This window comes from Canis lupus, chromosome 9 (genome assembly GCF_011100685.1).
Source record: "Canis lupus familiaris isolate Mischka breed German Shepherd chromosome 9, alternate assembly UU_Cfam_GSD_1.0, whole genome shotgun sequence".
Classification (NCBI taxonomy): Eukaryota; Metazoa; Chordata; class Mammalia; order Carnivora; family Canidae; genus Canis; species Canis lupus.
The window spans coordinates 44,973,562-44,998,806 of record NC_049230.1 but is presented as its reverse complement, the minus strand read 5'-3'; the positions used below and the strand labels follow the sequence as shown (position 1 = coordinate 44,998,806).

The window sequence follows — 25,245 nt, the reverse complement described above, 5'->3', positions numbered from 1 at the left end:
GCAAAAAAAATAAAATAAGAAGTCAGGTGGTAAGGAATAATAAAAAATTTTGGCAGTGTTGATTAGTTATAGTCACATAGAGATTTGTTGTGCTTGTGTATTTCTAGAATTTTTAATTGCTATATGTTGAAAATAAAATCTATGGAAAGAAATGGACAAAAGACTTCAACATATAAATCACAAAGGAAGTTATGCCAACGGTTAATAAGCATACTCAAAAATGCTAAATATCAGTAGTATCAGGGAAATGAAAATTGAAACTACAATGAGAAACCATTTACATGTTCTAGGATAGCTAAAACAAAAACCCAGAAAAATACAAATGCTGATGAGGATGTGGAACAGCTGGAACTCTGAGACAGACATATACATGGCTGACAGAAATGTAAAGTGGTTCAATCATTTTGGACAACTGTTTGGCAGTTTCTCATAAATAATGTGACAAATCAGTACAGTACTTGCCTCTGGGAGGCAGGGGTGGGATTGCTGGAAATGGGCATGGGAGAACTTTCTACAATGATGAAAATGCTCTATTTTTGAACTGCAGTTGTATGAGAATATTTAACTGTCAAAACTCATCAAAGGGAACACTAAATTTCTGTTCATTTATATTCCATGTATATTTTACCTCAATAACAACAAAAACTACTTATTTGGAGCATAGGAAGGAGTACGAACTAGAAATTAGGAAGTCAGACAATGGATGATGGTTGCAGTTCAGAGGAGAGATAATCAGTCATAGGTAACTTCTACTCAGAGAAGAGGAAAAATGTGGAGAATAAAAGATAGCTGGAGTGAGGCTGTGGGGGAAATTGTTTTGGAATGAGACAGAAAAAGGTGCTTGTGTCTGAGGAGAAGCTGTCAGAGAGATATGAAGATGGCATGATCTCTAAGACCAAAGGAGAAAAGAGCTTGAAGGAAGAAACTGGTCAGTGATAATGAAAAAGCAGGAAGGAAAAAGTCTAACAAATGTGCCAACTGAGAGGTTGTCTGAGATTCTATTTTATGATAAAATTTATTAACACTTTATTTTCTGTTTCCTACTTTAGTTAATCAAATGTCTGTTATGATGTCAGCAGTTTGCCACACTCTATACATCATACAACCATCCTATGAGGTATATGATCCTATTTTCTCAAGTTTTCAGGTAAGAAAATTGAAGTTTAAAGGCACCTGGTTGGGGGGATCCCTGGGTGGCTCAGTGGTTTGGCGCCTGCCTTTGGCCCAGGGCGCGATCCTGGAGTCCCCGGATCGAGTCCCGCGTCAGGCTCCCGGCATGGAGCCTGCTTCTCCCTCCTCCTGTGTCTCTGTCTCTCTCTCTCTCTGTCTATCATAAATAAATAAATAAATCTTCAAAATAAATAAATAAATAAATAAAGGCACCTGGTTGGGATGCCTGGGTGGCTCAGTGGTTAATTGCTGGTCTTCGGCCCAGGGTGTGATCCTGGAGTCCTAGGATCGAGTTCCGCATCAGGCTCCCTGCATAGAGCCTGCCTCTCTCACGAATAAATAAATACAAATCTTAAAAAATAAATAAATAAAATAAAGGCACCTGGTTGGGTCAGTTGGTAGAACATGTAACTCTTGACTTTGGGGTCGTAAGTTCAAGCCCCATGTTGGGCATAAGGATTACTTAAAACAAGACAAAAATACCCCCCAAACTGAAGTTCAGAGTTCTTACAGTTAATCATACAAGTAATAAGTGAAGAACTAGGACAGATTGATTCATTTCTTTAATCATCAACAGAGCATTCACTAAGTTTCTACTACACACCAGGTATGTACTAGAAGCTGGAATACAACAGTGGCTTTGGATGCTGAGAAAAGACTGAGTTTGATGAGGATAAAAAAGTAGTTGCTGGGGATGCCTGGGTGGCTCAGTGGTTGAGTGTCTGCCTTCGGCCCAGGGCATGATCCTGGTCTCGGGATCAAGTCCCACATCAGGCTCCCTGCATGGAGCCTGCTTCTCCCTCTGCCTATGTCTCTGCCTCTCTCTCTGTGTGTGTCTCTCATATATAATTAAAATCTTAAAAAAGAAAGAAAAGTAGTTGCTGGACATGGCAAGATGGAAGTCACTGATGACATCAACAGGAGCATTTCCCTGAGTGAAGGAAGCCAGCGCAGAACACAATGAAATATGAATGGAAGGTAAGAAGAAGAAATACAGTATAAGCAGATTTTTTAAAGGAATATGGAGAAGGGATATGGGGCAAAAGATTTTTAAAAGATGGGAGACATGAAAGCTTGTTTGAATGCTAGCAAGAACACTTCATTAGAGAAGAAGGGAATTCTGCCACTGTGGACTGGAAACAAGAGGACCAAAAGAACTAAAGGAGCAAGGGAGGGTATCCAGGCCTTTCCCCTTACTGAGCAGAACCATGATGCACAGAGCAGGAGTGGTTCCCCAGGGAGCGTGAACAAGTTTAAAGGCACAAATGCTGTACCCAGCTAAGAGTCAGATGGGTGCTAGAGCACCTGACTGGCTCAGTTGGTAAAGTGCTCAACTCTTGCTGTTGGGGAAGTGAGTTCGAGCCCCACACTGGGTGTAGATTAGTTTTAAAAAAATGAAATGTTTTAGGGGCACCTGGCTGGCTTAGTCAGTAGAGCATGTGACTCTTGATCTCAGGGTTGTGGCTCTGAGCCCCATGTTGGGTATATAGAGGGTATCTATAAATAAAAGCTTAAAAAGAGGGAGGGAGAGTCATATAGGTGCAATGAAGACACATTCTTGACTCAAAAGTCACCTTATCAACAATAGAACATAGCACTGGACCCTGTTGCTTTAGCACTTTCCCCACACACTTAACACTACCCCCTGTGGGCCTATGGGGATACAAAGTCAGAAATGAGACTCACATCATCCAACAATCTGCTTCCCTCTGGATCCATCTTAGAAAGTTCTCGAAATGCTTCATCCCCTACAAAGCAAATTTCATGTCCATCCTACATCAACAAAGAGAAAAGAAGCTTGGCAAAGAGACACCTTGAAAAAACCCCTGGGGCAGCCCATCCCTTTCCTGGGTAATACTTACAGGGTCAGCCAGAATGATCACTTGTACTGTTGCTTTCCCTGGGGTATCCAGACTCACCAGGGGAGTCAGAATCTTCTGGTTTTCCCTTTTCATCAAGTCTTCTAAGTCTGGTAACTAGAGAAAAACAAAGAGGCAAAGTGAGCAAGGGGTCACAAAGCACTCCCACACTGTGGTTCTCATCAGCCCTAGGGGGGGAGTATCAGATTAATCAGAGAGAACCCAGGCACCATTTGTTTGATTTTATTATCTCAGCTACTCTTGAGACAACTGTTGAACTTGATACCAAAGCCACAATCAGAACAAACCTAAAGGGAGGATGAGGTTCTTAGCTGGTTCAACTAGCTAGTCCCAGAGCTTACATAAAAGATTCAGGAACACACATTACCTCTTTTTGGGGGCAAGAAAAGGCAATTCTTCCAAAAGCTGCTGCATGATCAATTGTACCCTTAATACCCTGTAGCTCCAGCTTACACTGAAAAGAAATAAGAAAGTGGGTCTCTTTTGGGGGGACAGGTTATGTGGTTAAAAAAAAAAAAATCCAAACGGTACTAAGGAATAAAGTAAAAACTAACTCTCCCTTCTATTCTCTGCCAGAGGCTTCCTGTGTGTCCTCCCTCCTAGGCAAGTGGCATGCATAGATCTTTTTTTTCCATCCAAACAGTAGCATAATTTACGCACTATTCTGTCCCTTGTTTTTATCCAATGTTACTCCATCAGCACATAAAGATGTGCTTCCTTTTGGATAGCTGCACAGTAATCCATTCTATGGATTAACCATAAATTATTGAACTATTCCTCTAATGCAGAGGAGGACATTGAGGTTATTTCTTATCTTTTGCTATTATAATGCAACAGATAACCTTGTACACATTTCCTTGCTCACATGAATGGTGAGTATATCTGTGAAATTCCTAGAAGTAGATCTGCTAGGTCAGAGTACAAGGACTAAATCATGTTCAAATGCTAGGTTATTTTTTAAAAAGACGAAAATAGAACATTGTTACAATATTAAATCTTGTCTCCATCTCTGCTGACTCAGCAGTTCCACTTCTGAAAGGATATATCCCCAAGTATAAACAAAGGTAGTTATCAGGGTGATGAGGTTATCAGCAATTTTTATTTTCTTCTTTCTGTTTATCTGTGTAATTATTGAACCATTGTGGAAAAAACTCTGCAAATAACCTTCATGTTAACCTCATTTATAAAGCAAACTCAAGGTAACAGATTACTTCTCTCCAAGATCACTCACTTGGTTATCAGCATAGCCCAGCAAAACCCTTTGCTTCTCTTCATCTTTTTCATATATTTTCATTCCCAGTAGATTAGACCAGTAGTTCAAGGACTTCTGAAGATCAGACACTGCTAGAGTTACTTTTAATACAGGATCTGGAGAGTGATAGAACGGTAGGAACAGACAAATCAGTGCAATGGAACAGAATAGAAAGACTGTATCAGGCTCGAGTATATACAAGAATTTAGTTTATGATAAGAAAAGGATTTTAAGTCAGTATGAAAGGGCACATTATTCAATAAGTGGCACAAAGATAACTGGCTTGCCATTTACTGAGAAAAAATTATACCTTTAAATGGCAAAATATAGTTCTGGTAGGTTAAAGAATGAAAAATTTTTTAAAGATTTTATTTGTTTATTCGTAAGAGACAGAGAGAAAGAGGCAGAGACACAGGCAGACGGAGAAGCAGGCTCCATGAAGGGAGCCTGACGCGGGACTCGATCCCAGGTCTCCAGGATCATGCCCTGGGCCGAAGGCGATGCTAAACCTCTGAGCCATGGGGGCTGCTCAAGAATGAAATTTCAAGAATGAAACCATGAAAATACTAAAACCAGGTCATTATTGCTGCAATTTTGGGATGGAGAAAGATTTTCTTTTTAAATTACCATCCAAGAGTAAATGATAAAGTAGTAAGCATTTTTGCAACACATATGACAAAAAGCCCTTAATATTTAAATCATCTTTAAACATTACTAAGAAAAAGATGAACATCCTAGAAAAATAGGTAAAAAGCACAAAGCATTAATCCACAAAAGAATGAACTGGAGGGCCCCCCGGGTGGCTTGGCAGTTGTGCCTCTGCCTTCCGCCAGGGTGTGATCCTGGAGACCCAGGATCAAGACCCGGGATCGAGTCCCACATCAGGCTCCCTGCATGGAGCCTGCTTCTCCCTCTACCTGTGTCTCTGCCTCTCTCTCTCTCTCACATGAATGAATAAATAAAATCTTAAAAAAAAAAAAAAAAAGAATGAACTGGAATGGTCAATGAACATACAAAAACATTCAACCTCACAAATAAAGAAATCAGAATTAAAACAAAAATTTTGTTATCTCATTGGCAAATAATTTTGAAAGTATTAACTGTGATAAGGCAGCAGAAAAAAATCACATTCATATAATACTGGCAGAGTGTAAATTAATACATTTCTAGGCAACAATTTGACAGAACATACCCAAAACCTAAAAAATGTAAACTGCTCTTCAAAGAGCAATCCTATTAGCACCAATTAAAGAACTAATGTAGATGTATGAAGGGCTTTCAGCACAAAGCATTCTTTATGGTGTTGCTCATAAAAATGAAACCCTAGGGATAACATAAATATCCAACAACAGACAACTATTTAACCTTCCCACCATGTAATACAATGGAATCGCTACAATGGAGCATATGATAGATATATACATAAATTTCTTTCCATAAATGATTGGAAAGATACACTCTAAAATGTTAACAGTGATTATCTGGCTATGTGGGTACTGTTTTCTTCCTTTTTCTTTACTTACCTATCTAGGAAAAAAATCTATTTTTTGCAAAAAAGATAAAAGTTACACTAGAACATTTAACATTATTGAAAATTTTTATATTGTAAGGTGATCTTCTGAAGAGCTGCTCTATGATAAATTCAGTACATTTTTCTTTGGTTTTCACTGCCTCAGCCCCATTTGCTAGAACAGCAATACAATGATGAAAGCAAATTGTTTCTAACAGGTGCCTCTGCCTGGCAGACTGTTAGTTTTCCCTGTTCACTAAGATATGAACAAATTCCAGCCAACTGGGTCCCTGACAGATGAAGAACAGGAATGGCAACAAGTGGGTGAGACTGCCCAGGACCCAGTTATTCAAGGGAAGACTGGACACCAACCAGGCCAATAGATTTGACTTTATTACCAGTCAGAAATTAATTTCCTAAAAGCATTATCATTCCAAAGGAAAAAAAAAATCTTAGGATTGTGAGGCTCTCCATTATTTTATGTATTAAAACATCATTAAAACTAGGGGAAAAATGCACAGTGGAGTTAGTGGCAGGAGTTAAGCTTAAAGTTTAATTTTTGCTTTATATGCAAGAATCATCCATCAATAAAAATAATCATAAAAATCCCTTACATCACCGGTGAAGTACAGAAATACCATCTGGCAATAAGTCCTACAGCACCAGTCTAATCTCCCGCACTGGAACAGCTCATTCTTTCCTTTGTTGAGTTCCAGATAAAAAGCAAGTAGCATTATACACACAGTAAGACTCAGTACAAGGGGCATTTGGGCACTGACACAGACCAGTGAAAGAAAGAGAATATATGTCTCCCATTTCAGGTCCATTTAGCGAAGTGTGCTCATAGACTGAAATGCAGGCAGAACCGCCTTTATTATTCACTAGTGTTTTCTGCTGTTGTTTTTCTTTCAGCAGAGCAGATAGCAGAACATGCAGGAAATACACATATAATGAGTATGCTTCTGTGGTAAATGAAACATGTTATGCAAAGTTTCTTTCCCCACGTCAGTTAGCCTACAGGGCTTCTCACCTCCATTCCACCCTCACTCACCTAATACTAGCACTATAGTTTGGGAAACTAACCTGGGCTGGAGAGACAGGACCAACCGGTCTAAAGATAATCCTTTTTTTTTTTTTAAGATTTTATTTATTTATTTGAGAGAGACACAGAGTGAGCAAGCAAGAGAGAGAGAGAGAGAGAGAGAGAGAGAGAGAAAGCACAAGGCGGGGAGAAGAGCAGAGGGAGAAGAAAAGCAGGCTTCCTGCTGAGCAGGGAGGCCTATGTGGGGTTCAATCCCAGGACCCTGGGATCATGACCTGAGCTGAAGGCAGACACTTAACCGACTGACCCAACCAGGTACTCTGGTCTAAGGATAATCCTATTTTCCTTAGCAGTGATTCATTCAGGGGCAGGAGTGTGAATCAAATCTGACCAAGAAGTCCGCAGGAAGCTTCTAGGAAAGTTTTGGCTTTGCTTTTAATAAAAAGCAACAGAAGTCAGTCTGTCCCACCCCTGTCAGATGAAAATGTGGAAGCATGTAGCCCTAATTGCTACTGGCATCCACCCAACAACCACAAGGGCACTGGCTCTAGAAGTAGACTCCTGTGGACAAAAGGATGGAGAGACAGAGAAAAGTTGGATTCTTGATGCCCCTGCTGAGATGCTGAATCAACTAACCCACAGAATACCTGCTCTGTGAGCTAAAGCTTTTTCTCATTGTTCATGTTAGAGATCAGTTTTCTGTGACAGCTTCAAGTATTCTAAATAGATATATTACCAGCATAATAGAACCAGAGCCAGTTTAGAGCCCCTAGAATTATGCACTCAAGTTCTAATATGAAAATATGATTTGTTGGGGTGCTTAGGTGGCTCAGTTGGTTAAGGTTGGACTTTTGATTTAGGCTTAGGTCGTAACCTCAGGGTCGTTAAGATTGAGCTCTACATGGGGCTCTGCACCAGGTGTGGAGCCTGCTTAAGATTCTCTCTCTCCCTCTGTCTCTACTCTTCCTCCTCCCTGCACACACACACTCTATCTCTCTAAAAAAAGGAGAAAAATAAAGAAAAAAGAAAGAAATAGGATTTCTCAAAAAATAAGAAACACTGGCTTGGGAAAGACATCATGTCAATATAGAAAGATTCCATAGGAGAAAGAAATCCAGTTCCTCTCTTGTTTCATCAAAGATATGGTTAGAAACAGGGCTTTTATTAGTCCGGGTATAATTACCTGACTCAGGTGGACTGTGATCCTGCAAATAGAACTTATATCCTCCTGGGGCCTCGGTTTCAAAAATACCTTCTGTAACTTCACTGAGAGGCCACTCCAGCTTCCTGGCATTGCAGACAGCTTGGCTGGAAACGAGTGTGATACCCTATGACAAACAACAGTATCACCAACCGTATAATCACAGATCTTAAAAAAAAAAAAAAAAAAATAACCACAGATCTTTTCTAGAACAAGATAATAAGGCAAAACCCCACTGCCTTTACATCAATGCACCTAAGACTTAATTTAATTGGAATTAAATTTGGATTTAATTCCAAATTTTCTTCCAGTGATTTTTATTTTTTTTATTTATTTTATTTTATTTTTTTTTTCTTTTCATTTTTTTTCTTTTTCTTTTCATTTTTATTTTTTTATCTTAAGATTTTATTTATTCAGGAGGGACACACAGAGAGCTAGGCAGAGGGAGAAGCAGGCTCTCTGCAGGGAGACCGATGCGAATCCCAGGACCCCAAGATCATGACCTGAGTCAAAGGCAGATGCTCAACCACTGAACCACTCAGATGCCCCTCCAGTGATTTTTTAAAAGGTTTTATTTATTTATTTGAGAGAGAAAATGTATACGTACACACAAGCAGGGGGAATAGCAGAGGGAGAAGAAGCAGGCTCCCCACTGAGCAGGGAGCCTGACTTCATGACCTAAGCCTAAGGCAGACAGACGCTTAACTGACTGAGCTACCTACACGTCCCTCTTCTAGCGATTTTATTTACTTATTTGTTTATTTTTAAAGATTTTATTTATTTATTTATTCATGAGAGACACAGAGAGAGAGGCAGAGACACAAGCAGAGGGAGAAGCAGGCTCCACGCGGGGAGCCCGACGTGGGACTTGATCCCGGGGCCCCAGGATCAGGCCCTGGGCCAAAGCCAGCGCTAAACCGCTGAGCCACCCAGGCTGCCCTCTTCTAGTGATTTTATTTTTTATTTTTTTTTAAGATTTTATTTTATTTATTCATAGAGACAGAGAGAGAGAGAGAGAGAGAGAGAGAGAGAGAGAGAGAGGGAGAGACACAGGCAGAGGGAGAAGCAGGCACCACACAAAGAGCCTGACGTGGGACTCGATCCCGCGTCTCCAGGACCACGCCCCGGGCTGCAGGCGGCGCTAAACCGCTACGCCACCGGGGCTGCCCGCCCCCCCCCCCCTTTTTTTTTTAAGATTCTAGTGATTTTATTTTATTTTTTTTATTTTTTATTTTTTTTTAGATTCTAGTGATTTTAAAGTAGGTTTTGGACATACTTCTTCTACAAAGATCCCAAATGTTGTGAATTGTAGAAGTTCAAAGGCTAGAGAAGTCTGGTCATTTTATTTTATTTTAAAAAGGATTTTATTTATTGGGGTACCTAGATGGCTCAGTGGCTGAGGGTTTGCCTTTGGCTCAGGTTGTGATCCTGGGGTATGGGATGGAGTCCTACATTGGGTTCCCTGCAGGAAGACTGCTTCTCTCTCTGCCTATGTCTGTGCCTCTCTGTTTCTTAGGAATAAATAAATAAAATCTTTTTTAAAATTTTTATTTATTTGAGAGAGAGAGAGCACACCTGCGCAAAAAGGGGAAGGAGGAAAAGGGAAAGAGGGAGAAGCGGACTCCTCACTGAGTAGGGAGCCTGACGTGGAGCTCTATTCCAGGACCCCAAGATCACAGCCTGAGCCAAAGGCAAACCCTTAACCGACTGAGCCACCTGGGTGCCCCAAGAGGTTTGATCTTTTTTTTTTTTAACGATTTTACTTATTTATTCATGAGATAGAGATAGAGAGAGAGAGAGAGAGAGAGAGAGGCAGAGACACAGGTAGAGGGAGAAGCAGGCTCCATGCAGGGATCCTGACATGGGATTTGATCCCAGGTCTCCAGGATCACACCCTGGGCCTGAAAGCGGCGCTAAACCACTGAGCCACCTGGGCTGCCCCCGGTTTAATCATTTTGATACCAAAGATAATCTCTTAATTTTAAAGATCTAGGGACACCTGGGTGGCTCATCGGTTGGGTGGCTGCCTTCAGCTCAGGGCGTGATCCTAGGATCCAGGATCGAGTCCCACTTAGGGCTCCCTGCGAGGAGCCTGCTTCTCCCTCTGCCTATCTCTCTGCCTCTCTCTGTGTGTGTCTCTCATGAATAAATAAATCTTTAAGACAAGTTTTTTCAAGATCTCGTCAGAGAAATTTCAATCTTATCTTGGTTTGCCAGCTACCTACTTAAGATGTTCTATTTTTTTTTAAGATGTTCTATTTTTATTTTCACTTTTTTAAACAAAAAAAATTAAACCAATTATCAAGGTATTATTTAAATTTAACCAAAACACCTAAAAATGTACACTGTGTCTTCTGATAAGACCAGCTGCATTTCTAATTTGGATCACCATAATGGCCTGTCTTTCCCTGAGTCTTGTCAATCCATTGTCCACTCTGTAGCCAAAGTAAATTTTCTGAAACACACTCTACCCTCAAGACAGCAACCTTATGTTGTTTTTCCCCTGCTTAATACCCTTGATAGCTCATCATTTCACTCAGGGATAGCTCCTAATGGTCTGAAAAGCCCAACACAATCTGATATCATGTCTTTTCTGACCCCATCTCCTCCCACTTTCCCCCTGCTCTATTCCAGGCATCTGGCCTCCTTGCATTTTCTTGAACATAACTAAGTGCTCTTTGAGGGCTTCTGCACAGGCTGTTCTATCTGGATTGCTGTTCCTTGTGATATCCACATGGCTAACTCTCTTCTCTCCTGTGAGACTTTCCTCAAATGTCACCTCTTCAACACCCTCCTTAAAATTAAAACCAGCCATCTGTTCCATGCTCCTCATCCCTTCCTCTGCTCTGTACTTTTCCAGCAACAATGATCTCCTTTAAAACAACATATTATATGATCTATTTATTCTATATATTATATATTGTCAGGCCCTGATTCCCTCCCCTGCCAGGCATAGATTTTTGTCTGTTTTGTTCACTAGTTATCCAAGGTTCCTGGAACCATGCTAGCACAGAGCAGTCACTCAATAAGTATATGTTGTATGAATAAATACCACAATAAATAATTTAATACATAGTTCATTTAACATGTTTGTTAGCTAACACACATGTCAACTAAATTCCTAGGTGTGAAACTTCAAGGTCCAAGGTCAAATGCATTAATTATTTTGATATTGCCAAACTGAGGCTGTAGTAATTTATACTCTTATAAGTAATGTATGAGGGACAGTTGTCTAACACCCTTTCTAACACAGTGTCATCACACTTCTTGATTTTTGTCAATCTAATAGGTGACAAATGACAGCTTGGCAGTTGATCATCTTTTTCAGTGTTTGAGAGACATTTCTAATTTATTTTCTATGGCTATCTGTTCATAGTTTTTGCCCCTTTAAAAAATTAAATCTTAAAAAAGAATGAACAACTTATTTATTTGAAAGACAGAAAGAGAGAGGGAGAAAGAGAGAAGGAGGGGCAGAGGAAGAGGGAGAGAATCTCAAGGAGACTCTCAGCTGAGCATGGAGCCAGATGCGGGGCTTGATCTCATGACCCTCAGATCATGACCTAAGGCAAAATCTGATCACTAACCAGATTGGACACTAACTGACTGAACCACCCAGGCACCTGTGATCCTCTTCTTTTTAATGGATGGGAACTCTTTATATAAATGGGAGTTCTATGTGACCTGTTTTTCTTTTTGTTCCATGAACTGAGGAGCACAGAAGGTCCTGGCATTAGGGATATTTTAATACCAGAGTCTTTCAAAAAGACCCACAGTAGAGCAGCCCTGCTGTTCTCCACCTGCATGACCTCTAACTCCTACAGCACCATCAATCAACATCTGTCTTGAGCTGGTGAAATGTTGATGGTGCCAAGATGGTTTTGCTCTTTTTTCTCTCCCTGATTTAAATTTGGAGAGTAAGGAAAAGATAAGGAGAAACACAAAGAAATTTTCATTTACACTGAAATCACCAAATCCTTTTAACTCTATTTCCTAAACATCTCTCAAATCTCTCCATCTCCCACTACTACCACATTAGTTAAGGGACTTCTAGTCTCTTTCTATACTACCCTTTGAGCTAGTCTCCTCACTTTTAGTTTTGCTTCCTTCCAACCCAATCTCAATGCTCCAGCAAGGTGGATTCTTGCACACCACAAATACTAGTCATTCCTCTGCTTTAAAAATTGCTTCACTTGGGACACCTGGGTGACTCAGTGATTGAGCATCTGCCTTTGGCTCAGGGCATGATCCTGGGAATCCTGGGATCGAGTCCTGCATTGGGCTCCCTATGGGGAGCCTGCTTCTCCCTCTATGTCTCTGCCTCTCTTTCTCTGTGTCTCTCATGAATAAATAAATAAAATCTTTTTAAAAATTGCTTCACTGTTTTTTTTTTTTTTCACTGTTTTTAGAGCAAAGTGTCAACACTCTTAATATGATGTGGCCCCAGCTTACTTCTCCAGCCTCATCTCTACCCACTTCCTCTTCACACACTTAGCTTCAGGTAGACAGCTATTTACATCTCCCTGACTGCTGGGATCTCGCTCACCTCCGACCCTGTGCACATGCTGAGGACACCCATCTCATCCTCCCACCTCCACCCCACTCTCTGGCTCAGGTGTCACTTCTGGGACGCTTTCCCTGAACTCTCACTTCTTGGGGAGTAAGAAGGGACTTCCTCCTAGGTGTTCTCACATCTACCTATTCTTGCCTTAGCATTTATCACAATATATTCTTTGGTCTCTTTACTTGTTTCTCCCAATAGACAGGAAGCTTCTTAGGCCAGGGAACATGCTTCACTCTACTGTATCCCCAGGACTGAATCAAGTACATGGCATGTGTAAGTCACAATAAATATCTATTAAGTGAATAAATTAGGGCTACCTGAGTGGCTCAGCTGGTTAAGCATCCGATTCTTGATTTTGGTTCAGGTCATAATCTCACAGTCGTGAGACTGAAGCCCTCATTAGGCTCTGTGCTTGGATGTGGAGCCTACTTGAGACTCTATCTCTCCCTCTCTCTCTAATAAAAATGAATGAACAAATGAATGAATGAATTAGTGAGAGACACGAAGAATGAGAAATAGTAAAACAAAGACACGAATACATTAAACCTGAACCATCCTTTTCATTTACAAAACACTTTCACAGATATTTGATTCTCATAAAACTTCCATTTAACTGTGATTATCATTATTATTATTAAAGATTTTATTTATTTATTCATGAGAGACACACAGAGAGAGAGAGGCAGAGACACAGACAAAGGGAGAAACAGGCCTCATGCAGGGAGCCTGATGTGGGACTCGATCCCTGGTCCCCAGGATCAGGCCCTGGGCTGAAGGCGGCGTTAAACCGCTGAGCCACCGGGGCTGCCCTGTCATTATTATTTTGACATGAGTTAAGAGGAATAGCAAGATCCAATGACCAAAATAACATCTGGCATGAGGTAGATTTACTCAGTAGATACTGAGAGAAAACTAGTTACTCTTATCTTGCTGTGTATTTGGGGCCAGTGACATTCTAGCTAGTACACAGTAGCTCTTAAGAGGCAGATACTGTAACTATTAGATGCACCCTAACTTGAACTCTTGCATGAATGAAGGACTGAATGCAGTATATGCAATGCCTCCTTCTCTCTCCTTAAAAGTGTCTCATGTTTTACTCTGACTAGTACTGGCCATAATAGTACAGCCTAATCCTAATGGTTCACAAAGAGAAAACATTTCTCTGGTCTAAAAGTATTTCTCTAGCCCTTCTATCTATCTCTCAAGGTTCAGTCATTCCGCTAGAGGAGTCTTGTCTCCCTCAAAGCTGTCTCTGAATCTTGAGTTTGACTCCTAAACATGGAAGAACAGATTTCATCTTGATGTCAGCTCTAAGACAGGTGCATGAGCAGTTTTTCTTCCTAATAGAAAACATAAAACTCATCACTTGCCTGCACTCAAAAGCCATCAATTCAGCAGCCATAATACCCAACGTTGTATCAGGGACTGCAATAAGAGGTACACCCAAGGGCGCCTGAGTGGCTCAGTAGGTTAAGTGTCTGTCTTCAGCTTAGGTCATGATCCCGGGGTCCTGGAACTGACTCCCACCTTGGCTTGCTGCTCAATGGGGAGTCTACTACTCCCTCTCCCTCTGTCCCTCCCCCTGCTTGTGCATGCTCTCTCTCAAGTAAATAAAATCTTTAAAAAAAAGGGGGGGGGGGGGCTCAGCCAAAACTGGCTAGAATAAAATGACATTTACCATGAAGTCATTGCCAAGCTTGTAGTGTCCGATGCCATAATTATAAGTCAATTCTGCAACAAAATGATCATCTTCAGGTCCAAATCCCACCATTGTTTTACTCCATTTCCCATCATAAGGCCTAGAAAAATTCAAGTAAATGAACCCAGTGAACACAGATAAAATCTATCTCAGGTCTCCCCTAAGGAGCTCTTGGGACAGAGTAGTGGGTAGTCAGTCCCCTCTGGTCCTCTAAGTACCTGTAAGGATGAGATGACCTCTCAGCTGGTGCTGACGGCAAGTATGAACAGTGTTCATGGGCCTCACCACCAGAAGCTCCAAAGACCATCTGTCTGGCACTTATTTGAGGAAAAATTCGTTTACCTTTTCTTTAAAGTAGGGGACACACTCCTGTAAAGATACTTCTACAACCTGACTTTTATTTTTTTTTTTTGCATATCTATCAACAAGAATGCAATTCTCATTAGGCCTTGGAATTTTCCAGCTTGCTCTGGCTACTGAGCTAAGGGATACTAGATATGACATTGCTTCAATTACAGTATACATTTATTTGTGTTTTTGAAGCTGCCACCCTGATTTATTGATTCTTGAATTTATTCCACTGCCTCACACTCACTTCAAGAAACTGTCTTCTGTTCTCCAGGGGTATTCAGAGCCTAAAGGAGATTTTAAGAAACAAGGTGTCATACCCATTACAGGCAGCTTTGCAGCCTTCTTCAAATTCCTCATGCCGCAGAATCTGGTAAGGGAATTAGAATATACTGTAAAATGTTACCAGTACCGTACACAGCTTATTTAGCACAAGCTAAAATGTTAAAACACAGACATTTATAATTTGTAAGATTTACTTCTAAAACAAACAAAAGACCATGAGCTTTACATCTTTCCCAGACTGGAAGTAAGAAGTAAGGAAGAACAGTTTGACATCAAGGGTCAGGCAACCAAGCTTGTGAAATTTACTTAGATTGGGAAGCAGTGCTGTGGAGTTAAAATAAAAACAACAACACAAAGAAACAAAGTACCCTACGACCCAGCAATTGCACTGTTGGGGATTTACCCCAAAGATACAGATGCAATGAATCGCCGGGACACCTGCACCCCGATGTTTATAGCAGCAATGGCCACAATAGCCAAACTGTGGAAGGAGCCTCGGTGTCCATCGAAAGATGAATGGATAAAGAAGATGTGCTTTATGTATACAATGGAATATTACTCCGCCATTAGAAACGACAAATACCCGCCATTTGCTTCAACGTGTATAGAACTGGAGGGTATTATGCTGAGTGAAATGAGTCAATCAGAGAAGGACAAACATTATATGTTCTCATTCATTTGGGGAATATAAATAATCGTGAAAGGGAATAGAAGGGAAGGGAGAAGAAATGTGTGGGAAATATCAGAAAGGGAGACAGAACGTAAAGACTGCTAACTCTGGGAAACGAACTAGGGGTGGTAGAAGGGGAGGAGGGCGGGGGGTGGGGATGAATGGGTGGCGGGCACTGGGGGTTATTCTGTATGTTGGTAAATTGAGCACCAATAAAAAATACATTAAAAAAAAGAAACAAAGTATAGCCTTCAGCATTAGAGAATTCTGATTTGGAAATATGTCTGTCATCAATAGTTGTCTGAGATTGAGAACACTAGGAACATTGCTTAGGGTCTGGGTCTCCCAACTTGTTGTGGAAATAGATAATTTAGGAAACCAACTGACACAGAACCCCCCACAGTGGCCTCTCAATGTTGTAGTGCCTATTCTCCTTTTTGATTCCCGTTGCTATTGCTCCGGGTCAAGTTCTTATCCGTTCTCTCCTACACTATTAAAAATCATCTTTATTGGTCTCTTTCCTTAATACCACCATAAAATTACATCCCTCATGCACTGCTCTGATTACATCATTACCCTGTTCTAAAATGTGAAAACTCCCTACTTATTGTGCCATAAAATCCAAATTCCTCAGTATTCAAGATACCATCAGAATTAGTCCCAGGAGCGCCTGGGTGGCTCAGTTGGTTAAGTGTCTGCCTTCAGCTCAGGTCATGTTCTCCAGGTCCTGGGATCAAGCCTGGTGTTGGGAGTCTGCTTCTCCCTCTCCTCCTCCCTCTTCCCTCTTGCTCTCTCTCAAATAAATAAATAAGTAATCTTAAAAAAAAAAAAAAAAAAAAAGGTAGTCCTAACCTATTTGTCCTGTATCCCACCTCAACTTCAACTAAGTAATCTAAGCTAGAGGCACAGAAAACTAGTGGTGTTTTCCAAACATACCTTATTTTTTCACTGGCTCTTCCAGTTTTCCTAGTACACTCCTCCCTCTAATCTTTGTGGAAATCTTACCTATCTTTACATATCAACTCAAATTCAATTCTCTGTGGATTATTTCCTGACAACTCAGGCTGAAATTAAATCTTTCCTGTAGTATTTTTGTAATAATAGTGGTGGCTACTACTTATACAATACATATGATATATTAAATACCACACATATAACAGTGTTTAATCTTCACAACAACCCTTTAACCAATGAAGAAACACATTAAGGGAGAGTTTTGTGGTTTTCCCTCACTTATCAAGTTTTGATTTCCATTACTGTTAACTATATACAAATCAGCTCAACATAGGACCGTGAAACGCGGATGATATATTCTAAATGACTGACGAATTCGGGTAACTCCCTTGCATTCCACGTCTTCTTCACTCTCTACATTAAATTGCACTCTTGCACCTCTAAAGCCCTTGCTTATCAGGAGCTCTCCACCTCCATTTGCCACGCAGGGATCCCTGCAAAATCGCAGCTGCTTAGAGCTGGAGAGGGCGCTTCCGGGTGTTAGAGAGAATGGGTACTGACTTCACACTTGGATCTGGACTGCTAAAAGGAGGGCCGGTGCAATCACCCAGAGAGTGAATATCCCAGCGATCAGAAGCCTTGAGAGAAGCAGAGCTCTAAATAGGCTGATTATCTAAACTGAAAGGCTCCAAACAGTAACTGAGCTATTGTTCACTGGAGAAGTATTATATTGCTTTTTGTTTATGATCTTTCCCGCTTGACTGGAAGCTCCACAAGAGCTGAGGCTCAGTATTTGTGAATGAACTTAAAAGCGTGAGGGCAAACAGTCGGAGACTAATAAAGGCCCCTTTCAAAGGTCATCTAACCCAACCAGAAACATGCAACGCTTCCTGGAGCTGAAAACCTGACAAGGCTAATGCGGAGTCCAGGGCTAAGGTCTGACGCCCGGGCGCTGGCGGAGATTCACGGAACACCCATTTGGCCCCTCCTGGGGCTAGTGGGGCTCAGCGGTCCCGGCCACCCAACCTCGCGCGCCAGCCCTCCTCCGCCCCGTCTGCACCTTCATCCCCAGGACATCGCGAAAGAAACGCGCGGTCTGGAAGCGGTTTCCCACTTTGAACACGAAGTGCAAAGCTCGACGAGTAGCCATAGCTATTAGCGAAACACACCGTCAGGAGGCTGCGCGGGCCGGTCGTGACGTCACTGGTCCCCGCCGGCGCGCTTCCGTGACGCACGCACGGCGCGAGGGAAGATGGCGGCGTGGGTAAAGGGCTTGGGGTGGGTCACGCGGCCTCTCTTGTCGGTGGTCCGAACTTGGGACCTTGACGCGCGGCGCTGGGTCCGGGCGCTACGGCGGAGCCCGGTGAGGGTGGTGTTTCCATCCGGACAGGCGGTGGGACGGAAGCCTGGTCCTGAGAAGCAGCCCCGGAGGGCAGCGCCTGAGGCCAGTCCCCACGAGCAGCGACAGAAGCCGCCGCTTCAGGTGTCCGCATCCCAGACGTCCTGCGCCTGGGAAGAGTCTGGGCTTCGCTATGATAAGGCTTTGCCCGGGGACAGAAGGCTGAGGTGATGTGTTCCTGAGACTTGTCATGTATTCCCGTTTCTCTCCCCGCCTGCCATCGGGACCTTAACCCGTTTTTTCCTTTTGGAGGACTAATCCCGGTACAACTTTCTGGTTTTTATTAGGCATGGAGGGCAAAATAAGTGTTTTCTTTAGAATTCGTTTTTTTATGTCTATGAAGCTCTTTATGTCTCTTAGAACTAGGTGTGTTTTGGTAACAAGGATGTTAGTAATTACCTGTCTTTTTGTTTCCACCCACAGCAGTGTAATGACAATAGTTAAGTCCAGGCCATTTCGGGAAAAGCAAGGAAAGATCCTACTGGAAGGTCGCAGGCTTATTGCAGATGCTCTCAAGGCTGGTGCTGTGCCAAAAGTTTTCTTCTTTAGCCGTCTGGAGTACATAAAGGAGCTTCCCATTGATAAGCTGAAAGGTGTCAGTCTCATTAAGGTGAAATTTGAAGATATCAAGGATTGGTCCGACCTAGTAACTCCACAAGGAATAATGGGTCAGTACTTATGTCACTAGAAGTAGAGATCTAGGATTACTTATTCATAATTGTCTTAGGGCAACAAATTTTATTTGAACCAAATTCAAAATGTTTTAAGACACTCAGATAAATACAGTTCTCAGATCTGTGGGTCTTACAGTATTTTCAGTGGAAGCTGCAGTTTTTTTTGTCATTATCTATCTGTATTGTGGCTCTTTATAGTTCTTTGAACATTGTATTTTTTTAGGTCACTTTTCAACCTTCAATGTCCAGCTAAAATTTAAGAAAATGTTTATTAAAGTATTTAGCTCTCCATTTGTCCAAGACCTCTGCCAGTGTGGTGATACCTCTCTGTCTTTAACCCTCTTTGTAGAAGCATGTCTAAGCAGAAAGCTTTGAGCTTATTACCCTGCTTAGCTCATTGAACAAGAAACTGTCTTTATTTTTTTTTTTTTTTAGAAACTGTCTTTATTTGGTTGAATCAAAAAAGATTCTAATAGACTGTGGTGTCTATTAGCACTTAGAAGGGTTTATTTTTCTAAATATGGAAAAACTAAATTTACATCTTTTTGACATTGGAATTATATCTTAGATCTGAGAATTGAATGGCAGTTAAGTGTAGAGGTTCCTCTTGGATAGTAAGGGACAGTTGGGGCAGGCAGAGTTATTTTCAAGATTCTAATGTTTAGGCCAGGGTCTGTCTCTCTCTCTCTCTCTCTCTCTCTCTCTTTTTAAACTTATTTATTCATGAGAGACAGAGACGCAGGCAGAGGGTGAAGCAGGCTCCATGCAGGGAGCCTGATGTGGGACTTGATCCCGGGACCCCAGGATTACACCCAGGGCCCAAGGTAGGTGCTAAACCTCTGAACCACCCAGGGATCCCCTAGGCCAGGGTCTCTGATATCAGGTCTCTGTTGTGCATGTGTTTCCTTGTGGGATAGTTCAGCTATTAGGAGAGGAAGTTCTGGGGACCATCTCTCGTTCTGTAATCCAGTAAGTCATAGTGATCTGTGACCCTGGATTTAGAACTCTCCCCTAGGGTGGGGATTTGGGACTGCTAAAGCCCTCCACTTTAAGTATGGTCTTGTTAGCTACACCTTTAATTCCCTACTCTATACTACAGTGCAAATATCACTCAATTTTTTACCATGCTTGTCACTTTGCACATGTGTGCTAATAGTGGCCAGCCTATCCAGGACTCTAGCCTTCCTTGTTGTTATGACTGCCTTCATCATTTCATGTCTCTTAGAAATATGTGTATTTAGCTTATCCTTTTTTTTTTTTTTAAGATTTTATTTATTTGTCAGAGAGCATAGCAAGGCAGAGAAGGAGAGGGAGAAGCAGACTCCCCGCTGAGCAGGGAACACGATGTGGGGCTTGATCCAGAATGCTGGGATCATGACCTGACCTGAAGGCAGACACTTAACCAACTGAGCCACCAAAGTGCCCCTATTTAGCTTATCCTATGTTTTATTTAATGTTGGAGGGATGGGGTATAGGGAGAAAGAGATAAGACTGCCTATCAGATTTCCAGCACATCGGGGATCCCTGGGTGGCGCAGCGGTTTGGCGCCTGCCTTTGGCCCAGGGCGCGATCCTGGAGACCCTGGATCGAATCCCACATCGGGCTCCCGGTGCATGGAGCCTGCTTCTCCCTCTGCCTATGTCTCTGCCTCTCTCTCTCTCTGTGACTGTCATAAATTAATAAAAATTTAAAAAAAAAAAAAAAAAAAAAGATTTCCAGCACATCTTTAAAATCTAGTAATGTAAGTAGGGCCTCTCTAGTAGAGAGCTCTGATCATTGCAGCCATTCAGGTAAAGGTTAAAGGACTCCTGAGGCCCCTGCCCCACTGAATGGTTTTAGAGCTAGCTATCTGTGGCTCCTAAGTGCAGGACCTTTCTACAGCACACAGATGCCTAATATTCTAGTACCTTCATTGATGGGTTAGGTATAGGTATTTATGTGTTCTTGGTGTGAATACATTGGACTAGACTGGGGAGGGCAGTTTAAGAGTATCTATTAACATTATGAGTGCACACACATCATGTGTCGATTTCACTTGCGGGCTTTCTCATAGGACATGTTTGGACGTGTGCATGTGTATAGAGAGTCCTACAGGGATGTTCATTGCAGGATTGTTTATAATAGGGAAAAATGGAAAATATGCTAAATGTAAGTTGGGGAAGAGCTAAATAAACATGGTATATTCATGTTACAAAATAACATGCAATAGTTAAAATAATGGTAGCTCTGAATGTATTGACTGGTAAGATATCTCATGTTACCAAATTGAATAAGGTTACAGAATAATACATAGAGTATGAATCTTTTACGTAAAAGAGAATAGCACCTATGCATGGGGAGATGTGTGTATATGCAGGTAGATGCATGGAACAGGTTCTGAAGGGATGTACCCTAGGATGGCAAACAACTATAAGGGGGCAGGTATCACTGGTAGGACTTTATATATGAAGTTTTTCAATCAGAATGTATTCATGTATTACTTACATAATTAATAATATAGAAAGATGGATAAATAAATGAAAGGCCAAATTTCTCCCCATGGTCCTGACATCAGACTAGTAAATCTTCTGTTTTGTTTCCTCAGGGATTTTTGCCAAACCTGACCATGTGAAGATGACATACCCAGAGACTCAGCTCCGCCATTTACTACCCTTATTGTTGATTTGTGACAATCTCCGTGACCCCGGGAACCTGGGGACAATTCTGAGATCTGCGGCTGGGGCCGGCTGCAGCAAAGTGTTACTCACCAAAGGTCAGAGCACTTGTTGCTGGGTGGATGGGTTGGCTATTTGGTTCTTTTTTTTTTTTTTTTTTTTTTTAAGATTTTATTTATTCATTCATAAGAGACACAAAGAGAGGCAGAGACATAGGCAGAGGGAGAAGCAGGCTCTCTGCAGGAGCCTGATGCAGGACTTCATCCTGGACCCCAGGATCACAATCTGAGCCAAAGGCAGACACTCAACCACTGAGCCACCCAGGTATCCCTCGGTTGGCCATTTGTAAGTGAGCTGGATCTATGGGCATACACACGTGGATTTGAATCTTGGATCTGCCCCTTATCAGCTGTGTGTCTGTGAGTGATATTCTGAGTGTCCATTTCCTCATCTGTAAAATGGGCGTAACAGAATCTAGAATCTACCTAGTAAGACTGTTTTGAGGATTGAAATTACATACTCGGTGCTCTGCTTGCCATCTAAGTACTTAAGGAAATGTGGATTATCTTTCTAGTGCCTCGGGTGCCCTGAAATTGGGATGCATTTGTCTTAGCCTTGGGATGGGTCAAACATCCCCACACAAATTAGTCTCTTGACATTTCTCTCTTGTCATCAGAAACAGAATGAGTAAGGGGCGCTTGGTTGGCTCAGTCGATTAAGCATCTGCCTTTGGCTCAGGTCATGATCCTGGGGTCCTGGGATTGAGCCCCAGGTCAGGCTCACTGCCCAGTGAGGAGTCTGTTTATTCCTCTCTCTTAACACTCACATCCTTCCTTGTGCTCTCTTGCTCATTCTCTTGTTCTAATAAATAAAATCTTTTAAAAAGAAAGAAAAATGGAGAAAAAAAAAAAAAGAAAGAAAAATGGGATGATTAGGCTTGGTTCTAAAGAGACTTGCCTAACACATGGGACATACCTAAAATGCCTCTCACAACTTGCAGGGGGGGAGAAGATCATTCACTGAAAATACTCAAGCTATCATTCACTATAAACTAATAATACCTGCTGCTGAGACTTGCCTCAGTTGCTCCTGTTAACCCTTCGTCCCTGTCACTCTTTGTTGGAATAGATGGAGCAGATATGAAGATGCCAGTATGAGAGCTAGATGCTGGGGTTCCATCATCAGTACCCACTTACCCAACCCATCCTTGAGAGCTCTGAGAGCTGGTGTGGTTTTGGAAACATACCTATATCTTCTGAACAATGCGGTTTCTACATTGATGATGGTGGCTAGTATATAGGAGGTGGGGAATGAATAGGGAACACTTGGTGTGGTGCCCAGTATGGAGGACATGAGGATGAAAGGGGAAATCTCTTGTCCCTTACTTCCCACCAGGGCAGAGGTCAGACTAGATGGCTTCCCTTATGAGTCTCGGGCCCCTCTTCTTCCCTCCCTCACCCCCAGCTTCTTGATCTAGTGCCCACCTCCCATCTCCAGTTCCCTGCAGTGATTGAGGATGCCTGTGGTTGGTACAACGTGTGGCAGTGTTCCATTCTTTGTGTTTTACTTTCCTTTTAAAGTTTGGTTTGCCTGTTTACTCTGTCTAGAAGTTAGGTTAAGTTTTGCAGCAGCTTACAATTCAGAGAGTTGTGCTATGAGGTAGGGGAGGGTAGGTAGCAGGTATGTGGTGCCTCGGCCCTGCTGTTTCTCCCAGCCTGTGGTCCTGGGAAAGGCCACACAGAAGTGGCTGAGTTTAGCATGCGACTATGTATAAAAGAAGAGTTCTTTTAGCCTTCTTTCTGTGTTGAGAGGCTGTGTGTGTGTGAAAGAGAAGGCTGTCACCCTGGTGGCTCTCTCTGGATTACTGTTACTGTCCCCATCTACTTCCCCCTCTCTGGCGTCTTCCCTGCTCTGGTGCGGATTCAACATAGAAGCCAAATAGGCCTTTCTAAAACATACATCAGATTCTACCACTACTTGGCTTAAAATCCTTGACCCCATTATATTGTCTAATGGATAAAATCCCATCCTTCCTCTGCTTGGCATACCCACCCTTCTTCATATTGGTCCTTGCCTGCTTCCAGCCTCCTGTCCCACTACGCCCCCTGGCTGGATCACTTTACTGTCTGAGCTGTGGCATTCTCCCCCTCCTCTAACTCCCCGGCCTTTCTTTGACAGCTTCATCCTGTCCTCTGAGATCCAACTCAGTGTCATGTTCTGTGGGATGTTTTTCCTGGTAGCTCTACTTTGTACAGGGTTTTTTTGGTCACCCTGTTCATGCCTCATTTGTATCAGTTACTGATACTGTAGTTAGGTGATTAGATACTGTCCCAGCACCATTGCCCACTATCCACGGGCCCCAGGAGGTTTGGGATTTGAATGCTCTTTGCATCTCCTGTAGAGCGTCTGGCCCAGGTGTATGGTAATGTTGAAGGGATGAAAGAAGTCTGTTTCAGTACTAGCTGGAGTTCCCTCTGCTAGACATCACCATAGTTGGGGAAGTAGAGGTCCCAGCTATGAAGAAGGCTGCAGTAGAACATTTTTTGCTTTCTTTCCTGATCTAGAATTAATCTGATTTATTTTAAAGTCCCTTTGTCTGGGAAGTAATCTTAATTGGATCCTGTCTCTATTTTCTAGGCTGTGTGGATCCCTGGGAGCCCAAAGTGCTACGAGCAGCAATGGGTGCACATTTCCAGGTGCCCATCATCAATAACCTGGACTGGGAAACATTGCCCAACTACCTGCCCACTGACACCCGTGTCTACGTGGCTGACAACTGTGGCCTTTATGCCCAGGCCCAGATGTCTGATAAAGCCAGTGACCACGGCTGGGTATGTGACCGACGACTCTCGAAGTTGCACAAGTATGAGGAGGAGGAAGAAGAGGAGGATCTAGAACCTGGAGCCAGTAAAGCCTGGCTCCCTGAACTTGAGGTCCAGAGTTACGACTTGGACTGGACAGAGGCACCAGCAGCTGTGGTGATAGGTGGGGAGACCCATGGCGTGAGCCTGGAGTCCTTGCAGTTGGCCGAGAGCACCGGGGGCAAGAGGCTGCTGATCCCCGTTGTGCCTGGTGTGGACAGCTTGAACTCAGCTATGGCTGCAAGCATCCTGCTTTTTGAAGGGAGAAGACAGCTACGAGTAAGGGCGGAACACTTGAGCAGGGACAGGTGTTACCACTGAGAGGGAACATGGTAGTCCTTGATTTGAGGGGGTCCCTAGCTCCTCCTGCATTGTTAGGAGATGGGCAGAGTCAGTAACTGAGGCTTCCCAGGCCATACCCAGGAGGTAAGAGGTGTGCAAGGTGCTAACTGTACAGTTACTGGAAAAATAAGAATTTCCATGAACTTCTGCTTATTCTCAAAACTAACAAGGATGAGAATTCTTTCTGAGATTTCTCCCTGCTCCCTAGCAAAACTTCCCCTTGAGAGAACCCGGATATCAAAGCTGACTTATGCCCCAAGCTGTGGCAGAGTGGGACTGTTTGATATGTTTGAGGGGAGAGGTTTTTTCAGGAACAATCGCTTTGGTTGGCTGTGCTGTCCAGGCTGATGGCCTGGAATCACTGCTCTGGGCCCCACCGGTCTGGGCCATCCCTGGGGCCTCCCACACATGTTCTGTGCAAGTGGCCCATGGGTTCTTCTTGAGACCCTCCGTGCTGTGTCAGCTTTGAGAAGGCAGAAGAGCCCAGAAGGGCTGAGGCCTGGGCCTCTAGTTCGCAGAGCCATAATGCCTGTCTCATGAGCAGGCTGAGGCAGCTCAGGGAACTGTACACTGGGGTCTGTGGACATTTGTTCTCTCAGCACTTTGGAAAAGTACTAAGCAAACAGAGGTCACTAAAAGGAAGTTCATGCCTTTCCACCATGAAACCAGTCTCCTGCAGCTTTCCCCTGCATTATTGTTCCCGCTGATTTTTGTTACAAAATAAAGATCAAAGAATAACAAAC

At 42.6% G+C, this 25,245-nt stretch overlaps 2 protein-coding genes and 1 long non-coding RNA gene across 7 annotated transcripts in view; 2 read left to right on the top strand and 1 right to left on the bottom strand.

Annotated features, from left to right (window-relative positions):
- LOC111097454 overlaps positions 1 to 15,391 on the top strand; it is a 22,478-nt gene extending 7,087 nt beyond the window's left edge. The window contains exons 2-3 of the long non-coding RNA XR_005364749.1: positions 1,050 to 1,147; positions 14,938 to 15,391. This is a non-coding gene — a long non-coding RNA (uncharacterized LOC111097454). The remainder of the gene's footprint in view (positions 1 to 1,049; positions 1,148 to 14,937) is intronic.
- Positions 1 to 17,793, bottom strand: part of GLOD4 (glyoxalase domain containing 4) — a 21,165-nt gene extending 3,372 nt beyond the window's left edge. Inside the window, exons 1-8 of one of the 2 annotated variants that reach the window (XM_038548435.1) lie at positions 17,633 to 17,793; positions 14,984 to 15,033; positions 14,295 to 14,415; positions 8,038 to 8,182; positions 4,282 to 4,418; positions 3,418 to 3,504; positions 3,033 to 3,146; positions 2,857 to 2,943 (exon numbers count right to left, since the gene is read on the bottom strand). In XM_038548435.1, coding sequence (XP_038404363.1) covers positions 2,857 to 2,943; positions 3,033 to 3,146; positions 3,418 to 3,504; positions 4,282 to 4,418; positions 8,038 to 8,182; positions 14,295 to 14,415; positions 14,984 to 15,033; positions 17,633 to 17,722 — 831 coding nt within the window. In that variant the 5' untranslated portion in view covers positions 17,723 to 17,793. Of the gene's footprint in view, positions 1 to 2,856; positions 2,944 to 3,032; positions 3,147 to 3,417; positions 3,505 to 4,281; positions 4,419 to 8,037; positions 8,183 to 14,294; positions 14,416 to 14,910; positions 15,034 to 17,632 lie in introns of those variants that run through there. The other variant, XM_038548436.1, reaches the window with a different exon arrangement.
- On the top strand, positions 17,788 to 25,245 carry MRM3 (mitochondrial rRNA methyltransferase 3). Of its 4 annotated transcripts, none has more exons than XM_038548432.1 (4): positions 17,788 to 18,138; positions 18,398 to 18,639; positions 21,230 to 21,397; positions 23,937 to 25,245. In XM_038548432.1, exons 1-4 carry the CDS (start codon positions 17,825 to 17,827, stop codon positions 24,479 to 24,481), a joined length of 1,269 nt encoding a protein of 422 aa, XP_038404360.1. In that variant the 5' UTR covers positions 17,788 to 17,824; the 3' UTR covers positions 24,482 to 25,245. The 4 variants fall into 4 exon arrangements, with proteins under 4 accessions (XP_038404360.1, XP_038404359.1, XP_038404362.1 ...); XM_038548431.1 differs by having other exon boundaries at positions 17,789 to 18,138; positions 18,395 to 18,639; XM_038548433.1 differs by having other exon boundaries at positions 18,092 to 18,234; positions 18,395 to 18,639.

Coding starts and splice junctions, on each gene's coding strand:
- MRM3 (XM_038548431.1), top strand. CDS start 17,825: ATGGCGGCGTGGGTAAAGGGCTTGGGGTGGGTCACGCGGCCTCTCTTG. Junction 18,640..21,229: donor AACTCCACAAGGAATAATGG/GTCAGTACTTAT, acceptor TTGTTTCCTCAG/GGATTTTTGCCAAACCTGAC. Junction 21,398..23,936: donor CAAAGTGTTACTCACCAAAG/GTCAGAGCACTT, acceptor TCTATTTTCTAG/GCTGTGTGGATCCCTGGGAG.